The sequence below is a fragment of the Megalops cyprinoides genome, chromosome 3 (assembly GCF_013368585.1).
Source record: "Megalops cyprinoides isolate fMegCyp1 chromosome 3, fMegCyp1.pri, whole genome shotgun sequence".
Lineage (NCBI taxonomy): Eukaryota > Metazoa > Chordata > Actinopteri > Elopiformes > Megalopidae > Megalops > Megalops cyprinoides.
The window spans coordinates 15,933,481-15,961,360 of record NC_050585.1 but is presented as its reverse complement, the minus strand read 5'-3'; the positions used below and the strand labels follow the sequence as shown (position 1 = coordinate 15,961,360).

General features: G+C 44.9%; 3 protein-coding genes across 3 annotated transcripts; 2 read left to right on the top strand and 1 right to left on the bottom strand.

The window, feature by feature from the left end:
* The first annotated feature begins 669 nt into the window (after positions 1-669).
* On the top strand, positions 670-8,671 carry LOC118774195 (mucin-5AC-like). Its single transcript, XM_036523354.1, has 13 exons — positions 670-783; positions 925-999; positions 2,115-2,241; positions 2,517-2,744; positions 2,964-3,263; positions 3,619-3,701; positions 4,441-4,567; positions 4,843-5,067; positions 5,684-5,986; positions 7,296-7,298; positions 7,580-7,804; positions 8,028-8,249; positions 8,448-8,671. Exons 1-13 carry the CDS (start codon positions 670-672, stop codon positions 8,669-8,671), a joined length of 2,256 nt encoding a protein of 751 aa, XP_036379247.1.
* A 4,054-nt stretch (positions 8,672-12,725) lies between these two features.
* On the top strand, positions 12,726-16,499 carry im:7138535 (uncharacterized protein LOC797998 homolog). The gene is made up of 8 exons (XM_036525072.1): positions 12,726-12,904; positions 13,445-13,566; positions 13,711-13,830; positions 13,921-14,189; positions 14,369-14,449; positions 14,611-14,727; positions 14,824-14,970; positions 15,149-16,499. Exons 1-8 carry the CDS (start codon positions 12,861-12,863, stop codon positions 15,317-15,319), a joined length of 1,071 nt encoding a protein of 356 aa, XP_036380965.1. The 5' UTR covers positions 12,726-12,860; the 3' UTR covers positions 15,320-16,499.
* Positions 16,500-16,989: 490 nt separating this feature from the next.
* LOC118774698 (RAS guanyl-releasing protein 1-like) lies at positions 16,990-26,571 on the bottom strand. The gene is made up of 16 exons (XM_036524137.1): positions 26,382-26,571; positions 24,640-24,752; positions 24,474-24,529; positions 23,430-23,561; positions 23,116-23,257; positions 22,815-22,988; positions 22,492-22,608; positions 21,479-21,754; positions 20,763-20,843; positions 20,561-20,665; positions 20,305-20,414; positions 19,676-19,820; positions 19,514-19,550; positions 18,390-18,518; positions 18,087-18,292; positions 16,990-17,872 (listed from the first exon to the last, which is right to left on the bottom strand). The coding sequence occupies exons 1-16, from the start codon at positions 26,569-26,571 to the stop codon at positions 17,708-17,710; spliced, it is 2,178 nt and encodes a 725-aa protein (XP_036380030.1). The 3' UTR covers positions 16,990-17,707.
* Positions 26,572-27,880: the final 1,309 nt, after the last annotated feature.

Below are 27,880 nucleotides of genomic sequence, written 5' to 3'. Positions count from 1 at the left end.
GCGTTTCACGAGCATGCTGAGATTTCTCCCTCTGTGAAATAGTGAGTAGAAAGGGGTAGGGCAGGGAGGGGTACTTACGTTGCCTCTCCATTTGACAGACTCGTCTTCGTAAGCAGTCTTCATGGTTGTATATTTCACATTCGCACTGCACATAATTCATCGCACAATAATAATTTGGCATTGGAAGACACTAATGAACTAATGAGAAAAGACCCGAGGCTATAGCTCAATAGCCAGGGCTTAGGCACGCATCTGCAAGTGCGTGTAAAGTATGTAAGCGCAAACAAAAACTTGCTCTTAAGACTGACACCCAAAGTAAAAGGTTTCAATAAATAGTACTAATTAAATGTTTATAGAATATTATTTATTCCTACATTATTCCCTCTGATAATGCATTTATGAGGCTGTTTTGTTTTATTTATTGGGGTTGTCAAAGTCCCAGAGTCATGATCTCATGCCTCACTTCGTTATTTGTATAAATAGTCTTTGTTAGCATTTAGGCAGTTTATCAAATACAGATTTCAATACGTGTTGCTGAAACTCATGAAGAAAGATGGGCACGAATGGATAGGTGGACTTAAAAGAGAAATCCATACGTGGACAGTGGCGAGTTTCTGTATGTAGTTGTGATTAAATCTCTTCTCGGCAGATATGGAAAGCAGGAGGAATATGCCCTTCCTGTGGTCTACACAGGACAACCACCCAGACTCAATCCCACCGAGGATACGCACTGCCCTCAGAAAGCCTGCCTCCAGCCCGTCTGTCTCTGGGATGTCCTCTGAAGTGAGCGCACCAGCCAATCCTTCCTTCCCATTCACATGTTTCGTCCCTAACCCCCTTTATACCTGTGTTACAGAAAAGAAAATCCACCCAAAATAACGTATGGCAGATACAGATACAGTTTGACAGTGTCGTGTCCCACAGGTGTCCCTGTGTCTGGCAGCCCCAGCCTCCACACCCCTCAGGCCCTGTGTGACGCTGGAGACCGGCAAAGACAGGGTAATGGAGTATCCTGCCATTGTCCAGTTCCTCCCTGAGATGTGCTGCAGTACACACAGCCTTTTGGCTGGTTTTAGTCGATGAATGTGTCCCCTGAAAACTGTTAGAGTCTGTCTCTCACTTAGATATCAGAAACAAGCCGTGAGCTTCCTCACAGCACATATTTGTACATATGGGCTTGTACATGCAGTCATAATCATTTGCCACAGCCTCAATCTGGCTGGCGATATTTGAAAAAAATATGATTTTGTCATATATTCAATACATGAAAAAATGTACAAAGTTAGAAGAAGACAGTGTTGGTTTTTACTGTGAGGTGAAGTGAGCTTCTGTCTCACTTCTCTCTGCTTTCAGTCTCTCAGCCTATCAACACGGACAGCTGAGGTACCAGTGGTGCGCCAGCAATGGTGAGTCACTTTGGGTCCATTTTATTACAAGAATAAAGTGCAAATGCATGTGATGTGGAGTTGAGTAGCAGAGCAGTAAAACTGAAATGAATGGGATTAAAGAACTCATTATTTTCCACCCTATTTATTTATACTATTAATATTTTTCATCTTATATGGAAGTACCACTGACTGACAACAGATAGCAAAGGTTAAATAGGCAGTCTAACTGAAGAGAATGTCCTGTTTCTTCACTTTGAAAGCGCCACTTCTCATATGTCAGTTGCACAGCTTGAATGTTAATGAATAATTGAAAATCTGGGGCTGGACCCCTTTAGTACAGTACATACATTTGCAGATACATGAATTGGTTAGTGAAATTGAAGTAAGTAAGATTAATAAACTAACGATAAAGTAATATTAATAAACTCTGATGCTGTGCTGTATTGCCCTCTTGTCCCCCCCGCCCCCGCACTAGCAGTATGTGCCATGTGTGCCTCGTATCTTCAGCCAGAGCGGCTCGCAGCTCATCTCGATCAAAGAACAAAGAGAAGAGCAGGCCTCCAGAGGACAAGGTGAATCTGCTCTGCTGCTTTTCTGGGTTTGGGTGTCATAGCACTGCTGTCTCCCTGTGTGCAAAGGGAAAATGCAAGAAGACAGAGGTTTAAGGGTGCATAATGCGGTAACCAATAACACATGCTGACATACCATCAACACTCTGTTTTCTAGACTGTTGAGGCACCAGAGGTGTCGCCCATCTGCACCCCCTCCTCTCTGCCCCCCACCTCCATTGCACCTGTTGATGAAGCAGGACCCTCTGATGTCAGTGACAAGACCACCCCATGTGGTGCAGCAGGTAAACACTGACAATTAAGATAGAAGTATAGCGTCTTGTTGGTGTTTGTTATGATAATCCAAATAAAAAATGTCCTTGTAACTTCACAAGCTGGGATGGGAGCCATATGTGATTGAAACATCTGTTGCATTACATTCTTCTCACTTTGCATGGTTGCAGTTTTGCAGTATCTAAGTGAAATTAGTATGTTTTTATACAAAAGTATCAAGTGTTTCATTTTAACATTCATTTACCAAAGTGTGTAAACACACCCACTGCTGTGTCTGTGTTTCCAGCTCCAGCCAGCACTGCCACCTTTACTTTTAAGATACCAGAGGAGAAGCAGGAAGGCACCGCCACTCTCTCTACCTCCCTCATCATTGGGGACAAGGAGGCAGAGAAGACTTTTCCTGCACTTGATATCTCTCTCAGCACAGACGATCCACACAACGACAAACCTGGAGACAAAACCCATGAAGCCGATACCCCTAAGGCATCTTTCACCTTTGGGGCAATCACCACAGGTGAGATTTGATTACCTCTGCTGTTGGTTAGATTGCATGTGTGTGCTTTCCTGCTATGTAGAATATGTATTTCCTCATTTGTAGAGCATGCTGACCAGAAATAGACTGGAATAAATGTTATTGGTATTATTGTATTGTAATGTCTTTGTATTAAAACTACTAATCATGTATACTCACTGTTTTCACAATGGTTCATTTTCAATTTTGTTTGACTTGCAGATGGCGATATGACTGAACCAACTTTTGAGTTCAACACAGGACCATCATTCACTTTTTCTATGACCACTATACCCAGCCAGTGTGGGACCAACAGCATCAGCAGTTTTGCCCCTGTGCCAGCCTCTGTCCCCAGCACAACCGTCTGCGAAAACCTTTCTGGACACAGTGTCTCCACCAAGCCAGTGACAGCCAAGGATTCTATCTTGAAACTGTCACATGCCAGCAACCTTCAGACCCTCAACCCTCAGATCAGCACCACAGCCAGCTCCAATGCTCAGAACTCCACATCCGGCTCTGCAGGTGGAGTTGATGTGTTTTAATGCAGATTTTTACCATTCTGTGTCACAGTTATCCCACATGTATTTGGCCTTTACACATACTCTCACATGTTAATCTTGTCTGAGACTGCAAAACTCTCAGGCTGTGCTGCAGCTAACCTTTGCAGGAATCCTCATTTTTCCAATGAAACATTGCTTTAAACAAAACCATCTGAATAAAATTATGAGGAATATTTGTTTTGAATAGTTTTAACAGTTTAGTTAAGCATTCTAGATCCTTAATCTGATTAAAAATGAACTGAAACTAGTGTCTGTTTTTGGTTTTCAGATGTAGAGTATTGATTTGTGCTCATTCTTAATGATGTATTTGAATGCAGGAACCTCAAAGTGCGAAGAATCAACCTCTTCCTCCTCTATATCTGCTGAACCCAGGCCAGACTGTGGCCATGGAGAGAAGCAGGTACAGAGAGAAGTGTCCTAAACAAAAACTGAGTCTGGCCAAAACTGAAGAAAGCATAGAAATATTTTTAAAAAATATTGTTACTGTGTATTGAATATGTTGCTTGTTTCCTGTTTCAGCCTGAAATTTTACTGACACAGACACCTGAGGCACCAGTGGTGCGGCGTCAATGGTGAGTCACTTTGCAATCAGTGTGTTGCACGAAACAAAATGTAAATACATCATATATGATGCTGATGAATTCAATAGTGTGTAATGGAAAACGTGCATTTCCACCAAGGTGCAACACTGCTTTCAATGAAATCACTGTATTCAAGCATTAAAAAGCAGCATTACTACTTCTCATGTTTCAGTTTAAACAGATAAAATTACATGTGAAAAAGAGAAATCCCCTTAAAGGGTCCATAACACACTCTGACGCAGCGCTGTAATGTCCCTCTGTCCCCCCTGTGCCAGCAGCAGGTGCCGCCAATCCCGCGCATCTTCAGCGGATGACAGAGCGGCTCGCCGCTCATCCCGGTCTAGGAGGAGCAGGCTTGCCTCCTCTAAACCTGCCCCAGAGAACAAGGTGAATCTGTTAGCCTGCGTCTCTGCTGCTGTGGTGCTCTGGCCACACTGTTTTACCTGTGCTTCTCTGGGTGTCATAGCGCTGCTCTCTCCCTGTGTGCAAAGGGAAAATGCAGGAAGACAGAGGTATCCAATAACACATGCTGACATACCATCAACACACTGTTTCTAGATTGCTGAGGTGCTGGAAGTGTCACCCACCTGCACCCCCTCCTCTCTGCCCCCCACCTCCATTGCACCTGTTGATGAAGCAGGACCCTCTGATGTCAGTGACAAGACCACCCCCTGTGGTGCAGCAGGTAAGCACTGACAATTCAGATAGAAGTATAGCGTCTTGTTGGTGTTTGTTATGATAATCCAAATAAAAAATGTCCTTGTGACTTCACAAGCTGGGATGGGAGCCATATGTGATTGAAACATCTGTTGCATTACATTCTTCTCACTTTGCATGATTGCAGTTTTGCAGTATCTAAGTGAAATTAGTATGTTTTTATACAAAAGTATCAAGTGTTTCATTTTAACATTCATTTACCAAAGTGTGTAAACACACCCACTGCTGTGTCTGTGTTTCTAGCTCCAGCCAGCACTGCCACCTCTACCTTTGAGATACCAGAGAAGCAGGAAGCCACCACCACTCTCTCTACCTCCCTCATCAGTGGGGACAAGAAGGCAGAGAAGACTTCTCCTGCACTTGATATCTCCCTCAGCACAGACGATCCACACAACGACAAACCTGGAGACAAAACCCATGAAGCCGATACCCCTAAGGCATCTTTTACCTTTGGGACAATCACTGCAGGTGAGCAGGAACCAATATTTCTTTGATTACATCTGCTTTTGGTTAGATTGCAAGTGTGTGTTTTTTTCTGTTTTGCAGAATATGTAGAGTACTTCCTCATGTGTAGAGCATGCTGACCAGAAATAGACTGGAAAAAGTGTTATTTGTCTTGCTATTAAAAGTACTAACCGTTTACACTCACTGTTTTCACTACGGTTCATTTTCAATTTTGCTTGTCTTACAGATGGAAATATTCCTAAACCAACTTTTGAGTTCAAGACAGGACCATCGTTCTCCTTTTCTATGACCACTACGCCCAGCCAGTTTGGGGCTGGCAGCAGTAGTTTTGCCCCTGTACCAGCCTCTGTCCCCAGCACAACCTTTGTGTGTGAGAACCTTTCTGGACAGAGTGACTCCACCAAGTCAATGACAGCCAAGGATTTAATGTTCAATCTGCCACGTGACAGTAAGTCCCCATCGGATGGCCTGCACACCTTTTAAGTGTACCAAATGTGACATGAATTAGAGAAACACTGCAAAAATGTGCTTTTAGAATATGCATGTTGCTTATAACTTATCTACAGGTCACTATTGACAGCTGTTCTTTTGTAATACCGTGTGTGTGATTGTCTTGCAGATCAAGAAGCATCTAAGTCCACTTCTGAGGATAAAACAGAACCATCATTCTCCTTTTCTATGACCACTACACCCAGCCAGTGTGGGACCAACAGCATCAGCAGTTTTGCCCCTGTGCCAGCCTCTGTCCCCAGCACAACCTTCGTCTGCGAAAACCTTTCTGGACACAGTGTCTCCACCAAGCCAGCAACAGCCAAGGATTCTATCTTGAAACTGCCACATGCCAGCAACCTTCAGACCCTCAACCCTCAGATCAGCACCACAGCCAGCTCCAATGCTCAGAACTCCACATCCAGCTCTGCAGGTGGAGTTGATGTGTTTTAATGCAGATTTTTACCATTCTGTGTCACAGTTATCCCACATGTATTTGGCCTTTACACATACTCTCACATGTTAATCTTGTTTGAGACTGCAAAACTCTCAGGCTATGCTGCAGCTATCCTTTGCAGGAATCCTCATTTTTCCAATGAAACATTGCTTTAAACAAAACTATCTGAATTAAATCATAAGGAATATTTGTTTTGAATAGTTTTAGCAGTTTAGTTAAGCATTCTAGATCCTTAGTCTGACTAAAAATGAACTGAGAACAGTGTCAGTTTTCATTATTGAACTTATAATATTGACTTGTACTCATTTTCAATGATGTGTTTCTATGTTGTATGCAGGAACCTCAAAGCCAGCTGTTGCGCTCATCGAAGGATCAACCTCTTCCTCCTCTATAACTGCTGAACCCAGGCCAGACTGCAGCCAGGAAGAAAAGCAGGTACAGAGAGAGGGTCCTAGATGAAAACTGAGTGCCCTAAACTAAAGAAAGCCTAGAAATATTTTTTAAAATATTGTTACTGTATATTGAGTATGTTTCTTGTTTCCTATTTCAGCCTGAAATTTTACTGACACAGACATCTGAGGCACCAGTGGTGCGGCGTCAATGGTGAGTCACTTTGCAATCAGTGTGTTGCACGAAACAAAATGTAAATACATCATATATGATGCTGATTAGTTTCAATAGTGTGTAATGGAAAACATGCATTTCCACCATTTTATTCATAAATGACAAAGGTGCAACACTGCTTTCAATGAAATCACGGTATTCAAGCATTAAAAAGCAGCATTACTACTTCTCATGTTTCAGTTTAAAAGGATGAAAGTGTGGAAAAAGAGAAATCCCCTTAAAGGGTCCATAACACACTCTGACGCAGCGATGTAATGTCCCTCTGTCCCCCCTGTGCCAGCAGCAGGTGCTGCCAATCCCGCGCATCTTCAGCGGATGACAGAGCGGCTCGCCGCTCATCTCGGTCTAGGAGGAGCAGGCTCGCCTCCTCTAAACCTGCCCCAGAGAACAAGGTGAATCTGTTTGCCTGCGTCTCTGCTGCTGTGGTGCTCTGGCTACACTGTTTTACCTGTGCTTCCTGTGTGCAAAGGGAAAATGCAGGAAGACAGAGGTAACCAATAACACATGCTGACATACCATCAACACACTGTTTTCTAGACTGTTGAGGCACCAGAGGTGTCGCCCATCTGCACCCCCTCCTCTCTGCCCCCCACCTCCATTGCACCTGTTGATGAAGCAGGACTCTCTGATGTCAGTGACAAGACCACCCCTTGTGTTGCAGCAAGTAAGTACTGACAGTGCATAACTTCAGATATAAGCATGGTGACTTGTTGTTGTTTGGTAAGATAATACAAATAAAAAATGTCCTTGTGACTTCACAAGCTGGGATGGGAGCCATATGATTGAAATATGTGCTGGATGACATTCTTTGCACTTTGCATGATTGCAGTTTTGCAGTATCTAAGTGAAATTAGTATGTTTTTATACAAAAGTATCAAGTGTTTCATTTTAACATTCATTTACCAAAGTGTGTAAACACACCCACTGCTGTGTCTGTGTTTCTAGCTCCAGCCAGCACTGCCACCTTTACTTTTGAGATACCAGAGAAGCAGGAAGCCACCACCACTCTCTCTACCTCCCTCATCAGTGGGGACAAGAAGGCAGAGAAGACTTTTCCTGCACTTGATATCTCCCTCAGCACAGCCGATCCACACAACGACAAACCTGGAGACAAAACCCATGAAGCTGATACCCCTAAGGCATCTTTTACCTTTGGGACAATCACTGCAGGTGAGCAGGAACCAATATTTCTTTGATTACATCTGCTTTTGGTTAGATTGCAAGTGTGTGTTTTTTTCTGTTTTGCAGAATATGTAGAGTACTTCCTCATGTGTAGAGCATGCTGACCAGAAATAGACTGGAAAAAGTGTTATTTGTCTTGCTTTTAAAAGTACTAACCGTTTACACTCACTGTTTTCACTACGGTTCATTTTCAATTTTGCTTGTCTTACAGGTGGAGATATTCCTAAACCAACTTTTGAGGTCAAGACAGGACCATCGTTCTCCTTTTCTATGACCACTACGCCCAGCCAGTTTGGGGCCAGCAGTAGCAGTTCTGCCCCTGTGCCAACCTCTATCCCCAACACAACCATTGTGAGTGACAACCCTTCTGGACAGACCATCTCCACAAAGTTGATGACAGCCAAGGATTTCGAGTTCAAACTGCCACAGGACAGTGAGTTCTCATTAGCTACCCTGCATAAGTGTTTTCCCTGATAAATGTGCCAAATGTGACATGAATTAAGTACTCTCACGAGATGAAGCATTTTGAGAACAGGATATTGTAAGTCAAAATGTGTGTTCCATATGACCTCGGTACAGGTCAGTATTGACAGCTTTTCTTAGTAATACCATGTATGTAATTGTCTTGCAGATCAAGGAACATCTAAGTCCACTTCTGAGGTCCAGGGAAGACCATCATTCTCATTTTCTATGACCGTCACACCCAGGCAGTTTGGGAACAACAGCAGCAGTTCTGCCTCCGTGCCAGCCTCTGTCCCCAGCACAAGCTTTGTGTTTGGACAGAATGCCTTCACCAAACCAATGACAGCCAATGATTTTGAGTTTAAATTGCCGCAGGACAGTAAGTGCCTATAAGATGCCCTACACAACAGGATCACAGTAAAGCTTAGTGCTTCAATGTCAATATTGCAACATCAACTACAGCCAGCCCTATAGGTGGAGTTTATGTTATTTTAATGTAGATTTTTTTTACAATACTGTGTCAAGGTAATCTTTCATGGATTGGACCTTTACCTATTTGTCTCAACTGTTGATCGTCTATGATGCTATATAATTCCTAGGTTATACAGCAAATAGCTTTTCAATTACATATGAGAGGCTTAGGGTAACCATGATGGACTGTCAACAGTCTGACAAACTTGACAAAACAATACCTGTGAAAGGTGCCAAATTTTGTTTAGAGACAGCCGTGTTGTACATGGCCAGGGATCAAGATTAACAATCAGTGTGAAAATCTAAATGTTTTCTGTGATAAGTGTGCCAGGTGTGACATGAATTAAATGCTGACAAGAGATGAAGCATTTTGAGAACAGGGCATTGTAGGTCAAAATGTATGTTGCTTATGACCTACCTACAAGACAGTATTGACAGCTGTTCTCTTAATACTAAACATGTGATTGTCTTGCAGATCAAGAAGCATTTAAATCCACTTCTGAGGATAAGGCAGGACCATTGTTCTCCTTTTCTATGGCCGATGCACTCAGCCAGTTTGGGGCCAGCAGCAGCAGTTCTGTGTCTGTGCCAGACTCTGACCCCAGCACAACCTTTGTGTGTGAGAACCTTTCTAAACTGAGTGTCTCCACCAAGCCAACGCCAGTCAATGGTTTTGAGTTCAAATTGCCACAGAACAGTAAGTCCCCATTAGCCGCTCTACACAACAGGATCACAGCCCACTGTAAAGCTTAGTGCGTCAATGTCAACATTGCAACATGAACTACAGCCAGCTTTGTTGGTGGAGTTTATGTTGTCTTAATGTACATTTTTTTATCACATGGTGTCAAGGTCATCTTTCATGGGATGGACCTTTACCTATTTGTCTCAACTGCTAAGCATCTATGATGCTGTATAATTCCTAGGTTATACTGCAGGTAGCTTTTCACATAATATTCAATTATACATGAGAGGTTTAGGGTATGATAAAGCTGTCAAGAGTACTTGACAAAACTGTAGCTATGAAAGTTGCCAAAACGAGAGGGATCAGTGAATGCTGACAAATATAATGCGCAAATTTTATTTAGAGACAGCCGTGTTGCACATGGCCACGGATCAAGTTGTTTATGTTCTGGTGCTGATGACTTACCTAAAGAACAGTATTGACAGCTGTTCTTTTGTAATACCATGTGTGTAATTGTCTTGCAGACCAAGAAGCATCTAAGTCCACCTCTGAGAATAAAAGAGGACCATCATTCTCCTTTTCCATGTCCACTACACCCAGCCAGTTTGGGCCCAGCAGCAGCAACAGCTCAGCATCTGTCCCCAGCAGAACCATTGGATTTGGACAGAGTGTCTCAACAAAGCCAAAGACAGGAAACAGCTTCACCTTCAAACTGCAAGAGGAGAACAAGTTCAGTTCAGCTGCCTCTTATAAGACCATAGCCCGCTCTAAATCTCAGCAATCCCAGGTCATGGCTACAGCACCGGCTACACCCAACTCTACAGGTAGAGTCTGCAAGTTTTTTTTCTTTTATTTTCTCCATACCTTTCTCTCATTTTACATCCCATTTTGCAGTCGGCAATTGTACAACACAAAACTCTTCTCTTCACATTCTCATTCTCATTATGCTCAAGGAGTGCTTAAGGAAGACAAAGGCAATCCGCTGACACATCCACATATTCAGTGTCACAATAACTCTTCATGTATTTGTGTTTGCACGTGTCTCACTTAATGTTAATCTCCTAGGATACTGTGTAATTCCTAGGCTCTGATCTAGTTAACTTTTGTTGCAATTCATGCAGCATTGCTTTGAGCATAAGAATTTTGAATCGATTGTATGTTATTATGAACCTGTGTTTTGAATGGTGTTAAGAGTTAATTTAAACTTTTAGGTGCTTATTCTGAATAAAAATGAACTGAAAGCAGGCTTACTGTATTGACTTGTGTTCATTCTTAATGATGTGTTTGTATGTTGTATGCAGGAGCCTTAAAGCCAGCTGTTGGGCTCATGGAGGGATCAACCTCTTCCTCCTCTATAACGGCTAAACCCAACCCAGACTGTGGCCAGCAAGAACAGCATGTCCAGAGTGAGGGTCCCAGACAAGAAATCAATTCCCCCAAAACTAAAGAATATTACTTAGCCCTGGGCTTACCTGAAGGATATGGGCTTTGGGACTAAAAAGGTACCTATCAAATGAGCAAATGAGAAGCACTCCCACATTCACACATCCTAACCATACATTAAGTGCTATGTTTCATTGTTGTATACAAACGATTTCATGACGACAGTTGTCAACAACAGCAGAATTATAGTCCAGAGCTACCTTCATAAATAAGGCCATAGTCTAGAGTAAAGCAGTTAAAAGCTTGAAAAGTAGAGATAACTGTGAAAAAGACGGATAACAAATGCAACCCCATGCCAACAATGCCAAGAAGATGAAGACTGATAAGACTGTAAATAAGCACTTTTGTAAATACTCATTGCAAAAATAAAACCCATTCAATACCAACACCTTGAGTGATTCTATGGCACCAGTTTGTTGTGGTGGAATTGACAGTGGGTGTTTATAGTAATAACACTATGGACCCTTTATATTTGTGTGTACAAACTAAAATGTGTCTTGGAAGTTTCATTTGTAGGTGTGATGCGAAGTGTATGACTGTGGTATGAATGTGGGATTGGGGCAATACTTGTCCACTTGGGGGAATGAGGAGACCACACAAACCCTGAAAAACCATGCAGAATAATAGACCCACCTATAGTTTCTCACTTATTTTCTGCTATTAACTAAACACTTCTCAGAAGTAAGAAGTATGTATCAGCTGACAGGATGAGAAGAAACCAGGTATCCTGTGTGCCCTGCGGGCTGTAATCGTAAGGTATACTGGTTCCAACAGCTCAGGTTGTATTTATGTATGGTGTAACAAAAAGGCTTCTAGAACCTGAGCTAGTGCTGTCATCTTGGGGAACAACCATCACAGTTCATTTGAATAAACTAAAAAAGACTTTTACAGAAAGCTTCTTCAATTTTAAGCTCCAACTATATGCATATACTTTATGTCCCCATTATCTTCCCAATTTATTGTTGACCACTGATACTTTGAAGACACTGAAGAGCCCAGTGTCTTAACAGAAAGTCAGAGACAAGTGAATCTCAAGTAGGCTACAGGCCAATGTCTTATTCATTCAAGTAATAACAGCAGATGGTAAATGTTCAATGAAGCAGATCTTTCATGGCAAGTGACTCTGTGACCTGTTTGGTTCATTGGGAAACCTATAGCTGATAATGCTTTTCTGCAGCTCCTGCACATTTGCCTTGCAGTTTAAATCAAGTCATCTCGCTTTCCATGCGATTTGTCAGTCCAATACGACCAACAAGGACGGCTGCCTCAATATCGAGCATCACCAGCGATACCCATGTTGTCGCAGATGGTGGCATGAGAACAAACGCTTGGCAACTTTGATTGCTTCTGTCTGACGGCTAATGCGAAGAAGCCAAACAACCATGGAGTTACTTAAAGATTAAATAAATTGAGTTAGCTATCTAAATGTTCTGTTACAGAAGACAGGGTTGGTTATTGTAGGCGACTAAGGAGGATTTTTGTCAGAGAAATAAAATACATCAACCAAAACGCTTTCGGTATTCAAAAAGCCCTGGTCACTCAAATGTATAACTCATAATTGCGTAACTGCCGACAATTACATTTGCAACAGGTTACTAAACGTTTTGATGTCTGTAAAACGCTTTCGCTGTACAAACACTAAATTACATCCACAGTTAATACAGTATATTCTCTGTAAGCAGCCTATATTTGTATTCATCAACTTTAATTTTATCATTTAATTTTATCGTCCGTATTCGCTTTTGGGTTCGTAACCAGACAGCCACACGAGCATTGTAATAATGGATCTTACGGAACTGTCACTTGCTAGTAAGCCTGACGTATTATCCATTGCTCATGTCTGAGGTAGACTTAAGCAGGAAGTATGTATCGTGTTTTGGTCATTCTAAACAATTTGGTTGTGGTGGAAAAGGTCGCGAGCGACGTATTTCATACGGGTGATCAAATCAATAGTTTCGTTCATTTAGCTAACCAGTTTGGGGCACCATGGCAAGGGATTCAAGAACGGTGTCCTCCCTCATTGCTCTCGGGTGAGTGTGCTATCAAGCTATTTGCTAGATCATCAATATCTTGCTAGATTAGTTACCTAGAGTCATGCTAGCTAAATAGCAAGCTAAGTGCCTATGCTAAGAACCTTGGTAGGTTCTTAGAAGGAGATAGACAGCAAGTCAGCTGGTTAGCTATACAGCTTGACTAGTAGCCTCATAGCTAGGTAGCTTAATAAATTTGTAGGACGCAGTGTTGGATGACATCATGTGCAAACAGCAGAGCATGGCGATTGAAGCTAACTAGCTTGTAAATTAGCTAAGTTAACAGTACACGAATTCAAGTGAGCAGACTAGCTTAGGGTGTCATAATCAAGGGTGCTTTCAAGCAACAAATAAAATAAATACATACGTTTCTTAGATTAATAGTTAGCTAGTTAGCTTAGGTAGTTAACAAGGAGCTGCTACCGATGGGAAGGGATATCCACCTATTTTTCTATCCAACGTATTCATTTATTGTCTGTTAAGATTCTTGTTGACCATGTTTATTAAATCGATAGTGTTTTCCATTGCTGATATTTTCAGGTACCCTGGCAGTGCATGTTTGAAGAAATGTGACTGTGATGAGCTTCCGTGTCCGCTCCTCTCCTGGCTGGTCTCCGAGTTGAGGACAGTATGTCCAGCGGTGCAGGAAGGCGAAAGAAAAGGTTACGGCGCCACATGCACACACTGACGGCGAGTCTGCTGTATCTCGCCCGTCACACGTGCAGACTTTTCGCACCACTGATGTGCTATCTGTGTGTGTGAGTTGAAAGTGAGGAGCTGGCTAATGCGCCCACCGTACGTTTCAGACCCTGCGGTGAGTGCTGTCCTGGTGGGAGAGCTGAGAGCGCTGCTGAAGGAGCTGCGCTGTCCCTGCGCGGCCCTTACTACAGAGACACTGACTGCTGCGCTCCTCAACAGGCTCACAGGTGAGAGAGGGGGGCGAGGCAGGCGAAAGCTTGAGAGCTGAAGAGGACACAGCATTCCGACTTCATTGGTTCCCTGTGTCTTATTTACAGAGTTCTTGGTGTCAGAACTGCAGGCAGCGAGGATACTGCTGTACAGAGAGCTCCACCCAGAGGACAGAGCAAAGGGAGGTGACACTGAAAAAGAGCAGAGAGAGTCAGGGGACAGGGGAGTGGACCTGGTGGAGGAAAATCAAGAAAGAGGAGGATATGGAGGGGTTGGGGATAGAGAGGGAGAGCGAGATAAAACAAAAGAGATAACACAACTCCTCCAGGCCTTGGATCTGGACCCTTCCTCTCAGCTAACCGACATATATACAGAGGTGAGAATAAGGCAGGCATGTACACCCAGGCTGTCATGCACTTAAACCCGTGTATGTATGTGTACACACCTTTGGTATGGAAAGAAACAAAAACAGAATTTGAGGTTGAGAGATTTGTGAATTAGGGCTGGGATTGTGCAGTTCTGATGGAGTGCTCTGTGTGTGTTTGGGCATGTCAGGTGGAGTCACGCCTTGCCTTGCTGCCAGGGGGCGCCATGCCGGAGCCTTTGCTGGAGAGGGCGCTAAACGCAGAGCAGTGGGTACGGTGTTTTCACTTGGTGTTTAAAAGTGGAGATCCCACTGGAGCTGAATTTGAAGATAGGGAGTCTAAACAAATTCACAGCATTTTGAAGGGTGGAATGGCACATTTAGGGCTTGCTGTGTTTCTTCTGACCTCTCTTCCATTCCCCCTGCGTCACAGCGGTGCCTCCAGCAGATCAATCAGGCTCTCGCCCAGGACTACGAGTGTCGACGGAACATGATGATCAAGCGTTTCCAGGTCACGCTCCAGTCCTTCACCTGGGGTGAAAAGGGACAGGTGCGCATCCTTGTGTCCCTCGCTTTGTTTGCGATGAGCACGTGGTCATTGTTATTGTGTAATTGGAAGCACTCTGTGTCTCTCTCTCTCTCTCAGGAACGCAGTGCAGTGCTGGCCTCCATGCCTCCCTTGTCTCCCCTCACTCTCTCCTCCCACGTTTCTCTGTCTCTCCTGCTGGCGGCCAGACAGGACCAGTCACGAATCCTCCCTGTCAGAGCTGGGCCCAGCACTGCCATTCACAAGGTGTGTGTGTGTGTGTATATATATTTTCATGGATGTGATGTGTGTGTCTAATGTGTGTGTGTGTACCATGCAGCAATCAGGCTGAAGTGATGTATCTTGAGCTTGAAGGTTAAGTAATGTGAGGTTAAGCCCCACAGAGGAGAGCTGTTGACTGTTCTCTCCTGTCTCTGCTCCGCAGGTTATGATGGGTGGGGTCCCGGACAGAGGGGGGAGACCTGGAGAAATAGAGCCCCCCATGCCCATGTGGGAGCGTCGTAGGGAGGGGGGTGGCAGGGGCGGCCGGGATCGGGGCAGACAGCAGCGTGGAAACCACTCGGGGAGGAAGAAGAAGAACAAGAAGAAAGAATGAGGAGAGGAAGAGTCTGTCTCTCGGTGTGGCAACACACACTGCTGGCCCACAGAGACAGGTGGATGGAGAAAGTGCAGGGAGCACTGAGTCCATGGAACAGCAGATTTCAGAGAGAAGTTTGACATAAAGAAGGAGCACAGTGGAGGCAGGACAGCAGGAGGGAGCAAGCGGTATATACAAAGCAGGCAGGCAGTGCAGTCCTTAGCTAAATCGATGCCACCATTTGTCTGACTTATGTGAGTCTCACCTTAAAAAGTAGTAGGTGAGCATGAAAGAACATCGAGTATAATTTTGGAAGACACAATTTATCTGTTGATGCACTTTATGTGTGTTTCTCCAGAGAGTTCTATAGTCTCTGGAGGCAGGCGTGAGTAATGGTGCCATACTGCTCCTGTTAAACATATCCAGTATCCGAATCATGATGTGGAAGTTCTCATCAGTGGATTTGCCACATGCTCTGCAGCTGTATTCTGGTAGAATCAATTTTGACTTGGTGAACTAAATCAAGGTTTCACCAAAGATTATTGTGAAGAAGTCTGATGAATAACATTATTATCTGAGGCAGAAAGCTGATATGATACAATATGAATTTCCCTGCATGTATTTCACATTACCTATTGAATCTTCCAAAGGCTTTTTGTTTTAGTGTCTTGGTATATAAGACATTGTGTTTCATTTTGTACACTTCAATGAAGTGATGCATGTCTAACTATTATTAGTAAAAAGAAAATTAAGGACTTTACATCACACTTGTTTGGCAAGAAATGAGATAATGAGAGGTTATATTTGCCAGACTTAATAAGTAGAGTGGGAGGATGTCAGTGGATATGTCTGCTGGTCTTACCTGCCTTTGACTCTAACACAGATTTTCTTGATTAGATTGTGAAGATTTAATTAACAAAGATATAATTTCTTTCAGAAAAGGGCTCAAAATTGCATGTATGTGTTTGTAAAGAGACACTTGTAAACATTAAACTGGGCGTTAAGTTGTGTTTACATGAACAAGTGAATAATCTGTCAAAGCATTGACATTAAATGTCTAGGAGCCAGTCCGACTGGGTTGATCTAAACAGATGAGTTTATATTTGGGAATTATAGTTTTTATTGCTTTTTGTTGGATTGCAGCTGTCTAACAGCCACTCTGTCTCCTAGCTGAAAGGAAGCCATTTTGACCTTTTTTGTTTGAATAAAGATTTGGGACACTACTGTGTTGTCTCTGTGTGTTCAGGGCTGATAATGTGGCATGATAGAGACTTATTTTTCAATAACTTTATACTTTTAAGGTTATAGTCCTGCACAGCTGAACCTTCGGGGTTCTGGTGGAGGCAGGTATTTATGAACAACCATAAACAGTAAGACTTTTACTTTTTTGGTTACTGCACTATCACTGTTACTACTGTGCATGAATGGTGACAAACAAATATTCCTGAATGTAGCAATAGTGGTTTTGCGATCGGAACCCTTGGATGGAGTGGAGTAAACCGTCTTCTTGTCAATAGAGATTATCTGATCGTTGTAATTACAGATTCTCCTACAAAGACAAAATGTTCACCACAAACACAAAATGAATAAACTGCTTCAATAAAACAATCTTATTTTTTTTTAAAAATGTACACAAATAACCATTGTAGACGGTGTCAACAGTTCTTTCACATAAAATAGGAGTTCTGTCAATTAATGCGTCTGCAATAAATACAAGCTGCTCAACTTGCCTTTAGTTGGGGATTGGGGGATGGGGGATGACATGCTCCTTTGAGTTGTGAATGTGCCACAAATTGTCACTTGAATGTGACAATCAAATGAAGATGAGAATTTGAGAGATACAGAAATAGGCAAAGAGGTCATTAAGGCCAGGGATCAATAGTGAGGTCTGTTTGAAGGTCTGTAAACACCTAAGAGCTGCCACCACCTCTCTGGTGTGTTTTCCCATGCGCCGTCGCCCTGTTCCCACTTGAAACAGGTGCATCAGGCAGAGGGACAGTGCTGGGTGGTCCTCTGTGAGAGGAAGAAGGACAAAGAGGAGCCCCCCTATCTCATCTCAGAGCAGGACCTGGAACAGTTGCTTGAGCTGCAGGGAGCTAATAATGTGCAGGCACTGGATGGAGAGTTGAGGGAGGGGGGTGGGGGGTAAACCTGGTCTAGATCAGGAGGATAAATCCACAGGGTTCCCATTCTGAACAGGATCTGGGTGGAGCATCCAGGTGTCTGTGCTCTCCTGAAGCCCTCAGAGATCTGCATGCAGTGAATCTTGGCTTCTCTCCTCCTGCTCAGCAGAACAGGTGAAGTGACAGGGGCAGGTAGAGATGTTAGGGATCCCTGAGAGGGTTTAACTCCCTGTAATTCCAGTATTTATATGAATGGATGCTTGTCTGTTTGTCATAGAGCAGGTCAGTCCGTGTCTTGGCTCCTGCCTTTCTGTAGGTGCAGCTCCTCCATCTTCTCCACCAGGAAGGACACTGGCATGGAGGCGCCCCGCGTCCTCTGTGGCCGTGGAGACCCCTGCTGCTGTCCACGTGTTTGCAGGTGGGCACTACTGCATGGGCCAGCTCTGTTCTGGAAAGGGGTACAAAAACAACATAAGTCATCAAAACATTGTGCATTCCTTACTACCTGGTTCTCACCACTGAAGATTTTATTGTGATTGTTATACTTAATCAGACTCTAACAGACCCTAACAGAGGCCCCAGTTAACATAGATCTTGATGAAATTAACAGAGATTATTCATAAATGACACTGAGTGACTTCTTTTGAAACCAGCTTGTGTACCTTTTCTGGTGAAGACCCAGTAAATGTGTGTGAATTGATGTGGTTCCCACTCCTGTCTGATGGTTCTGGGGTCCACACGCCTGGGTCTGTCTGAGTGGATCGGTCCGAAAGCTCGGAACCATCCCAATTTTTCTGCAGAGTGGAGTGGTCTTCATTTTGCTCAGCTCCCTCACAATGAGGGAAGACATTATTGTCCTCTTCAGAGCCTGATTGGACACACAATCAGATTAATATCCTCAGACTACAACCCAAATTTAGCAGGTGCAGTTTTATGGGGGTTCTGAGGTGACCAAGATAACTTACTGCAGCTGTGTCCTTTCCCCCTGCTTGGGGAAGGGGTGCAGGGACAAGAGTTCCCAGAGACCTTGTACCTCTTTATGCACTCCAACCCAACCTGGTCCCTACAGTGCTTGTGGCAGTTGGCCCCACAGTCTGAGAGGGAGATTACCACAGTCTGATCAGTAAATAGGGCAGCAATAAAGAGGTTAAGATGGCCATTGCATTCATCAACAATAAACTATTATAAAACAAGCAACCGGAAGTGGACCCCTTCGTTTGACTGAGACAGGCTCATCCATTCACCACACATGGGTGAGACTCCACTTTAATCATTATATAGGCATTTACGTGAACCAAGAATGAACCATGAATGAACACCTACGTCCAAAGCCATAGTAAACCATAGATCAAATACAGCACCATGGACACTGAAGTGGACTATCCTGCTGATATAAAGTCAAACAGACAAGTGGAGGATAGGGTTGGGTACCGAAACCCGTTGCCAATATGGCATGGGTTCCTATATGACCGTTATCTACCAGACCGAAATCGCAACGCAGATTTTGGTCCCTCATTTTGGTCCTACTTAAATGCCTGAGCCTAGGGCTGGGTGGTATAGCTGTTGTGATACATCGAAAAGCTATTTTTAGTGCAATAACAGCTATCCCCAGCATGTGGCGTCAGGTTTCTTCCCGTATTTTTTTCCCTTCAGTCATACCTGATGCGGGAGCACACCTCCAGTTTTCCAAGGCCATGTGAAATGCTTCCGGGGGAAAAAACGTCACTCGTATCTATTCAATGTTGATATCACAGCAACAGCACTATGCTGTTTCCATGTGGTAGATAGAAACACATGGCTACAAAGATAAAGAGTGAAAACATATGCTATGTGTTTTTCAAAGCTAATTGTTTTGTATTTATTTAAGTATACTGTAAACTGTTAACAGTTAATATAGTGTTCAAGTTCAACTTCAAATTTGCCTTAGCAAAAAAAAAAAAGCCGTTCTTTAATGTCGTTGACCATCGTTTTGTGCTTTTTTAAAGTATTGGTTCAGGCACTGTTTAGGCACCGGTACCGTTGTATCGCTTTAGCACCGGTATTGGAAAAAACCCAAACAATACCCAACCCTAGTGGAGGAGCATCTCACCTCTGCAGCGGTAGCCTTGCTTGATGACACCCCACATCTATAAGAGAGCAGACGCAGTAAGAAGGGAATGAGTGGAGGACAGGGGCAGCGGAACGCTCAGGAGGAGAGCGTGAGGGCAAGCATGTGAGACTGCACAGTAACCGAGCACAGTTTCCCACTCACAAATCCTCTGCAGGTGTCGCAGAAAGTGGGTTTCTTGTACGTTGTCTCGTGGAAGTTGTGCAGGAAGTTGAATCCCAGCTTAGCACACACTGACATCCCCCGCATGAAGTACGATGTGATTTCATCCCGACTGACCTCTCCTTCCCTGAGAGGGAGAGACGGAGAAAGGGGGGGAGTAAGAAAGAGACTCCAAGCCACATCAAAGAGGCATGACCGTCACCAAGATCCTGCATTCTGCATTTCTACCTGTTCTCCCTGAAGAGTTCCAGACAAGACTGTTGAACATTGAACTTTCACAAGCAAGTAACCCTCGGAAACAGGCTGATTCCAAATGTTTGACAGTTCGATGTAACAGGTGTTGATAGCCACTGTGATAGAGTCTGTCACTGTGAGAGACAAAGGTCAGTGAAAAGGACTAAGGTATCTCATTGATGGATCAAGGGTATTCTGGCCCGCTGTCTTATCCTGGTTGGGTTTCTCCTGTTGCCCACCATTTGTGTCCCTGTGCCCCTTTCACTGATGTTCCCAGCTCGAGAGAGAGACACCTGTCTGTGTCTGCAGTGGCTCTGCCTGCTCATCATTTTGGGTCACTGGGCCATATCTGCAGGTCTGTCTACCAGCTCTCTCACCTGTCACTCTCATGCGTGCAGAAGGAGAAGGGAAAGCTGGCTGCAATTTTCCTAAAGTCCTCCTGGGAGATGTAGCCATCCAGATTCAGATCGTAGTTCTTCATTATGGACTACAGGAGGCAACATGCAACAAAGTGAGGACATTATGGTCAGCCACTGCACATGAGGTTTGGCTACTCTGTATTTCTCCTTGGACTGGCATTTTTCACAGGGCTAGAAACACACTGCTGTGTGAAGCACGTTGTTCTGTACTCACATCCACCAACTGTTTGACATGTCTGGAAATGGTGGCGGGGTCCAGTCGGGGTGTGACCTCTGATCCCCACTCAGCTACAACTGGAGGCTTGACCAGCGCAGCGGTCTGTATGTGGACAACGGAGGATGACAGTGTCATTTGGGTTCAGATAAAATATTTATTTCCATGCTGGTGGTGACTGTTTTTCTGGCACCTTACTGACCTGTATTTTGGGGTTCTTGGGTTCCTTGGCATATGAGAGCTCATATATCTCATCCTCAGTGTAGCACAGGTCCAGAGACAGCTAAGGGGCAGAGTATGGTGAAACATAGATCATCCAAACAAAATATGATATGAGCAGCAGACTTTTGGAATAAATCAGGAATACACAGGAATACGCAGAGGACATATGTAACCAAGATGCACAGTGAGGGATGGTCAAGCGGTTTTTACTCTAGTTTTTACCTTTCATGCATTGACTGACTACATATGCTGAGCTAAATCCCTGTGACACCATTCAGTCATGGTTCCTAGGCCATGATTTCTGATTCTGAAGGCTGAATTCTTCCTAAACTTGAGCACAGTGCCAACATTGGTGATTTGGCCTGTCCCTGCTCTCACCTCTGTCCTACAAAGCCTTGTTCACATCATTTACATTTTGTCACCTGGCTGACCATATCCAGAATGACTCACAAAGCAAAGGTAAAAAAATGCATCTAACAACACCACATGAACATGAGCAACAGTGCAGAAAACAATAGACCATATCCGAATTTGTCAATCTGTTAGACATTGATACAACACCCAGAGCTACAGAATGAGTGTTGCAATAAAACACCAGTTGAGTGCTGTAGATTTCCACATACTGTGCCCACATCCAGTCCCACACCCCCCCTCTCCCCCCCACCCCACCCCTGATGTCCTCTCCTGTTGCCTCACCGTAAGAAGGTGCAGCAGGTCCTTGTTGGCCTCGAAGGGGGGTATGCAGCTGTGGATGGCCAGCAGGTCATTGATGTTGCTGTACAGATGCTGCAGCTTGCCCAGGTTGATCTTGTTGTCCTCCAGGTAGCCCGGCAGCACCTCGTTCAGGGAGATCAGGTCCTTCAGGTGCACTCCCAGGATGGGCACCTTGAAGCCCTCGCACTCGCTGTACACCCGCCGGTAAGTGCTGTAGTTACTGCTGGACGACAGCAGCTCTGTCATTTCACTCAGACTCTGTGCGGGTGCATGGATGGGGCATGAGCAGGGTATGGGGAAGGAGAGAGAGAGATAGTGGATGGCGAGGATCAGTATTGTATTGCTGATTTTAACAACAAATTTAACCCATCCTACTCCCTTTTACATCCCCAGACAGAGAGAAGAAGATGGAAGGAGAAAAAGAGCAAGAATCATGTCACAGGAGACTTCCTGGCCTAAGCTTAAGACCCATGTGACAGTGGGCCTCTTGACCTTATCTTCAGGATAGGTCAAAAAAACATCACAACATTTGATGTCTCTCTTAGGTGTGATTTGCAATTAGCAGATGGATCCATATTTCTGTTTGCTCCAGCAGTTCTAAGGTACATTCAACCATGTAAATGTTCAGGGGCATTTCCTTGGTGGATTTTTCTCTGTTAGCTGTCTGTACTGTGTAAATGTTTGCTAATAGAGGTGAATTCTGACTGCCAAAAGCTGAGAGAAATTTTTTTTGAAGTGCTGTTCATGAATTTTGAACTATTTGAACTTGTGCCACCTTCAAGGCAAACAGGACGGCTTTCACCCTTCGTCTGTGTGAACACACCTCTGACCTCCACTGTAGATTGCTATTTTGGAGATCTAGGTTGCCTGGACCAAGTGAAATCTCTAAGCTAGTCTCTGGGACTGGAAAGTTCCACCTCAGTAAAGGCTCCAGAGCAGGGGACCCCTGCTCTGTCTTGTGCAGTGTGTGCTGTGTTGTGGGGCTCGGGGCGGACCTTGGTGACATCTGGTGGCAGGAAGCTGGCCGTGTCTTTGAGGCGTGAGATGGAGCTGTGGCAGAGCCCTCCTGTCACAGCCATCAGGGTGTTGAAGTTCTGCAGGGCTCGCAGCTTCTGCAGAGGGGGAGAACACCTGGGGTCAATGGTGTATGTGTGTATGTGTGTGCTTGTACATGTGTTCATGCGCATGTGTGTGTGTGTGTGTGTGTGTGTGTGTATGTGTGTATGTGTGTGCGCGTGTGTATGTGAGAGCATGCATGTATTAATGTGTGTGTGTACATGTGCGTATGTGTGTGTGTGCCTCTGCATGTGTGAGTTACCTGGGCCACGTGGATGAACTTAGTGAAGACCTCTGCTCTCTGCTGTGCTGTGTGTCTTCCCAGGATCATCAACTGGACCCACTGGGACACTCCATTACACAGCATGACAGATCGCTCCAGTGCTGGGTTGCCCCGAACAGAACCACGCTCCACGTAACTGCGGTAGTCTAAGTACTGATCCACACAGTGAAACAGAAGGGCAGACATCAGCGCACACTTGTGGGTCCTTCGTATCAGTAATGCAAGATTGGATATACACAGACAAATAGTCGGGCGGGCAGACAGACGATGTTTCACTGACCGAAACGCTGCAGAAGTTCTTGAATTCCAGGTAGCTGAGGTGCTCAGCCATCTCGCCCGGCTCCATGTGGTCAAAGAGAAGGGACACCTTCCTCTTCTTCACTGAAGGAGAGGGGGCTTGGGATGGAATAACTGGAGCGTTCCTGGGGTGAGGAGCGGATGTGGGGGTTGGAGAGGCACTTGAACGATACGGTTTATGAGGTGACTGAAGACAGCGTGCTAAATTATGGCTGGTTCTCCTTGACCATGCCTCTTAGCCGCAGACAAACTCTCTCACATTGCCACCCCTCCCAGTTTTTGTCCTCACATACTCACAGGTAGGGAGTGTCAATCAGCTGACAATGGGGCTCCTCCCCCTCCATCCTCACTAGGGCCCACAGGTCACCCATCACCTTCTCCAGCAGAGGGTCTGCCTCAAACATGGCTGGGAACTGGCTGATCCAGTGCCTGCAGGGTAAGGAAGCGGAAGAGAGTGAGTGGGAGATGGTTAACAGGAAACTGACTGAGCACAAATACCTACCTGAGCACTGAGCTCCACAAAGGCTGAATATAGACTATTTTCTTCTATTTGCTTTATAGACCTGGTGTAGATGTGATGTAAATTTGATGTTGTAAATTTAAATCCATTGCTGGGATATGTGTACAGCGTATTTTGTCTTTGCCTGCAATTTGTTGCCTTCAGCTCTGCACATAAGTGGAGGAGGATTTTCAGGACAGGATAAATATCATTTTCTCCTGGGCAATTTGTGAAACTAGTGGTACACACAGCATAGTCAGAATCACTGGTGTGTCAGAATGTTACATTACATTACATGCGTCTTATCCAGAGCGACTTCCAGCATCACAGAACATAAGTGTATCCATTCAATTTAAACAAGCAGCAGTGTCAGACCAAGCTAACAATGCACCAAGACCAGTGAGTGTGTGCATAACACTATTTGAGCCCTACCACAGCTTGTGCAATCTATCAGAAGCCAAGTATACTACAACAGTCCCTAGAACGCAAAATCAAAATACATCACAATACTACACGTAAAATTAACATCAAATACTAGAAGTAGCAGGTGTTAGGGGGTGGGGATGAAAGTAGAACCAAGATGCACTCTATGTATGAATGTACTCTAAGAACTATACTCTTCACAATTGTCTTTTACCTTGTATATTTAATTGGAACTTGAAATTATTGATTTATGTCTAATCAGCTTCTATGAGTATTTTTTCATCCCCCCTTTTGAAAGCAATGATTTACAACAGGTGCTATTTCCCTTAATGATCAGGCATCTCCTTATAACTAGAGCCCTTATAACAGCGACCGGGATGCAGCCATGTAGGCGGATGGATTGAGAACCAAACACTGACCTGATCAAGTGGCAGATCTGCGCTCGCTGCTGTCCCCTCTTTTCAACAGGGCAGTCCTTATAGGTGAGAGAGTCAAGGAGGGATAACGCACACTCTAGGTCTTTTTTGTTACGTCCTCATACACACTGGTCGAGCCCTAAGCCTGAGACTAGCATGCTTTATTGGCAGGATATAGAGACAGCAACTTCTGTGTGAAGATATGGGAGGGCACCACCCAGCTGTGCATCATCAGGGTCATGCGGACCAGCTGCGTTCCTTTGATCAGCTTCCCGTCCGAGTCTGCAACACACAATGATGTGTGGTCAGATTGCGGTCGACTGCACAGCCACTCAACATCGTGCAGTCCAATTGCCCGCAGTATCACAGAGTCAGGTCATGGCGCCACACAACATTACACACGTGTTTCCCATGCTCTGGCAGAGCACAATATTGAACAGACATCAGCAGCCCACACAATGTTGTATGCTTGCGGTCACACAACAGAACGACACGACATGGGACAGTCAGGTCACAGCACAAAGCAACAGGTCACAGTATAGGACGCCACAGTAATGCAGTCAATGCTTAGCCAACAGCAACACAATGTTGGGCAAATGGGTTACAGACAACAACACAATACTACACTGTCAGGTCACAACAGAGCACAGCGCAATACCGCACAGTCAGATGACAGCCTGGATCAACACAGCACAGGGCAGCTCAGGGAGATGTCGTGTAAGGCCTCACAACATGAGATCAATGTCGCCATCAGAGAGGAGGTTACAGCACAGCCATACAATAAAGTGCTCAGTGTAACTCAAGCACAGAGGAACACAGTGAGGTTACAGCTGGAGGGGATAACTGCATGGCATGTGGTCTGGGTCTGGATAATGGGAGAAGATACAGGTCAGTGCAATATTGTGTGTGTTTTCTCTGGTGGCTTGCAGTCTCTCAGAATGGCTATCTGTCTCCCTCTCTCTCTCTCGCACAGAAACACACACACACACAAAGCCTGATTGTGTCTCTACCCAGTATTCATCACATTTACACTCCATGTGTGCCTCCCCCTTGCTCTTCACTTGTTGAAGATTACATAACCTAGCTCAGGGGGGACAGTGGAAACTGGGGGACACAAGCTGGCAAGGGGGGGTAGAACACGAAAAAAGAAAAAGAAATGGGGAGGGGGACCAGTGCCAAAATCAGGAGCACAGAAAAGAGGAAAAGAGACTGAGATTATTGTAATCCACTAGAGAGAAGGGATGCAGCTGGAAGACAAACACCACAGAGTGTATCCCCATCTTTGGGACATATCCTCAACACACACACACACACACATAATCTTTGAGGAGACTCTCTTATGCAGAGTGATTTCCAGCACAATAATACATAAGTGTATCCATTCAAGTTAAATGAGCAACACTGTCAGACCAGGCTAACAACACTCCCAGACCAGTGACTGTGAGCGTAACACTATTCAAGAATTGAGGTGGACCTGAGATGCAGCTTGAAGATTTGGGTCTTCAGCCTGCATCAGAAGACCACTGTCCTGATCTCCGTGGGGAGTTCATTCTACCACTGAGGTACCAGTACAGACAGGGATTTTGTCTGGGAGGAGGGACCCTGCTGGAACGGGAAAGTCAGTTGCCCCATGGCTGCAGAGTGTAGTGATCTTGGCGGGACATAGGGTTTGAAGATTGATCGTAGGTATGAGGGAGCTTTCCCATTCGCTGTCCTGTATGCCAGCACCAAGGTTTTGAACTTGATGCAAGCAATAACAGGAAGCCAATGAACTGAGATTAGGAGGGGAGTAACTTGCCTAGGTTTAGGGAGACTGTAGGCAAGCGTGCCCACATAAACACACACAAACACACAGACATGCACACACATGCACATACACATGCGGGCGCATACATACAAACACACGCTCACCGAAGCAGAGCAGACAGCGCTGGATGAGGTCGTCCAGGCTGGCCGCCCGGGTCGGGCAGATGGGAGGAGGGTTGATCAAGGCCCGGCTGATCTCCTGAGGGCTGGGACAGGTCATCCGCCGCTGCACCGGCCTCCGACATCGCACCCCACATGGGCTGTCATGGCGAGACTTCCTGCGTGACAGACACATGGAGGGGAATGAGAAAAAAAATCGATCACTCTTTTAGGATTGAAAGGACTGAGATAACGACTTCCTCATGAAACACGACGTGCTGCAGTCTTTTTTTGAAAAAGGTCATCTTGACCAGTGGCTGTCTAAAACTAGAGGACATATAGCCTAGTCACGTTGACTAGGCTATACTGGACTATCAAAGGTGTATGTTTAATTGCGCATGTGTTTGCTAAGCTACTGTTACAGTGGGGCATGGATTTTTCTATCAGAGAGCCCTGTGCTGAGCAATGATAATGGCGTGAGCAGTGTGATAAGAATCAAGGTGATCAGGCGTGTGTGTGTGCGTGTATTTGTGTGAGTGTGTATGTGTGTGGAGCAGTGACGTAGCAATGTTAGTGAAAGGGAGGCTGAACTAGATAACTTGGTTTTTGTCTCGCTGTCTCAGCAGATGTGAAAGATAGTGTTGCAGCCTTTGTGTCAGCAGTTAGCATGAAAACCTACCACTGCAGCATCAGAAAAAAAACCTTGTCTGTTTGACCCTGTTGCATTGAAACCTGGACCCTGTGCCTGCCTGTGCAACCTGCTGTAGCCTGTTCGACGCACGCCGTCTGTGTCTCTGGGCAGGGGCAGCGCAGTACCTGCCTGTTTGCTCTAACTTAGGTGGACGGATGGATGATAAACACTAGCTTGTGATGTCACTCTGTGGGTGAGTTGCAGAGAGGAACAGGAAGCGTGCTGTGGTGGGGAGTTCTTAGAATGTCCAGAACAACGTGCGCAATGACCAAGACTCCACACCCTCAGTCTCTCTCTGTGCCTCTCGGTTTCCAATTTCAAAGTGATTTACTGGCACGACAAACTTGCATGTTTCCAAATAATGCCTCTCTCTCTCTCACTCTCTCTCTCTGTCCCTCTGGCTTGCTCTCTCACTTGCTCTCTTTTTCATACGTACAATATGCTCATTTTCAGTTCTCCTCCAAGTTAATGCTTAGTCCTCAGTTTCACATCCTGAAAGGTCCACCTCTTTGGTTGTGCATGCAGGCACACAGACACACACACACACACACACACACACACACAATGGCAGACTTTTACATTGACAATTATCTCCTTGGGCTGTTTTCTCCTTTGCTGGCTTCTCTCAATGTAAATGTTCTCAGTGTGACTCTGGGCCTGATGCTCAGGTTAGACCTCAGGAGCTGGACTCACCATAGGCTCCCCTCATCAAGGATATTTGTTTTAATGTGTTATAGAGATCATTTTCTGCTTGTAGTGACAAGTGTAATGCCCCAGTTACACTCACAAACACACACACACACACACACACACA

Excerpts from the sequence above, each read along its gene's own strand:
- im:7138535 (XM_036525072.1), top strand. The coding sequence starts at position 12,861 with ATGGCAAGGGATTCAAGAACGGTGTCCTCCCTCATTGCTCTCGG. Across the intron at positions 13,831-13,920 it reads GCTCCTCAACAGGCTCACAG|AGTTCTTGGTGTCAGAACTG; the intron begins GTGAGAGAGGGG and ends TCTTATTTACAG. Across the intron at positions 14,450-14,610 it reads CGCTAAACGCAGAGCAGTGG|CGGTGCCTCCAGCAGATCAA; the intron begins GTACGGTGTTTT and ends CCTGCGTCACAG.
- LOC118774698 (XM_036524137.1), bottom strand. The coding sequence starts at position 26,571 with ATGTGTCTGTCACGCAGGAAGTCTCGCCATGACAGCCCATGTGGGGTG. Across the intron at positions 23,562-24,473 it reads CAGATCTGCCACTTGATCAG|GCACTGGATCAGCCAGTTCC; the intron begins GTCAGTGTTTGG and ends CTTACCCTGCAG. Across the intron at positions 20,844-21,478 it reads ACCTGCTGCACCTTCTTACG|CTGTCTCTGGACCTGTGCTA; the intron begins GTGAGGCAACAG and ends TCTGCCCCTTAG.
- LOC118774195 (XM_036523354.1), top strand. The coding sequence starts at position 670 with ATGCCCTTCCTGTGGTCTACACAGGACAACCACCCAGACTCAATCCCA. Across the intron at positions 784-924 it reads TCTCTGGGATGTCCTCTGAA|GTGTCCCTGTGTCTGGCAGC; the intron begins GTGAGCGCACCA and ends CGTGTCCCACAG. Across the intron at positions 2,745-2,963 it reads CTTTGGGGCAATCACCACAG|ATGGCGATATGACTGAACCA; the intron begins GTGAGATTTGAT and ends TTTGACTTGCAG.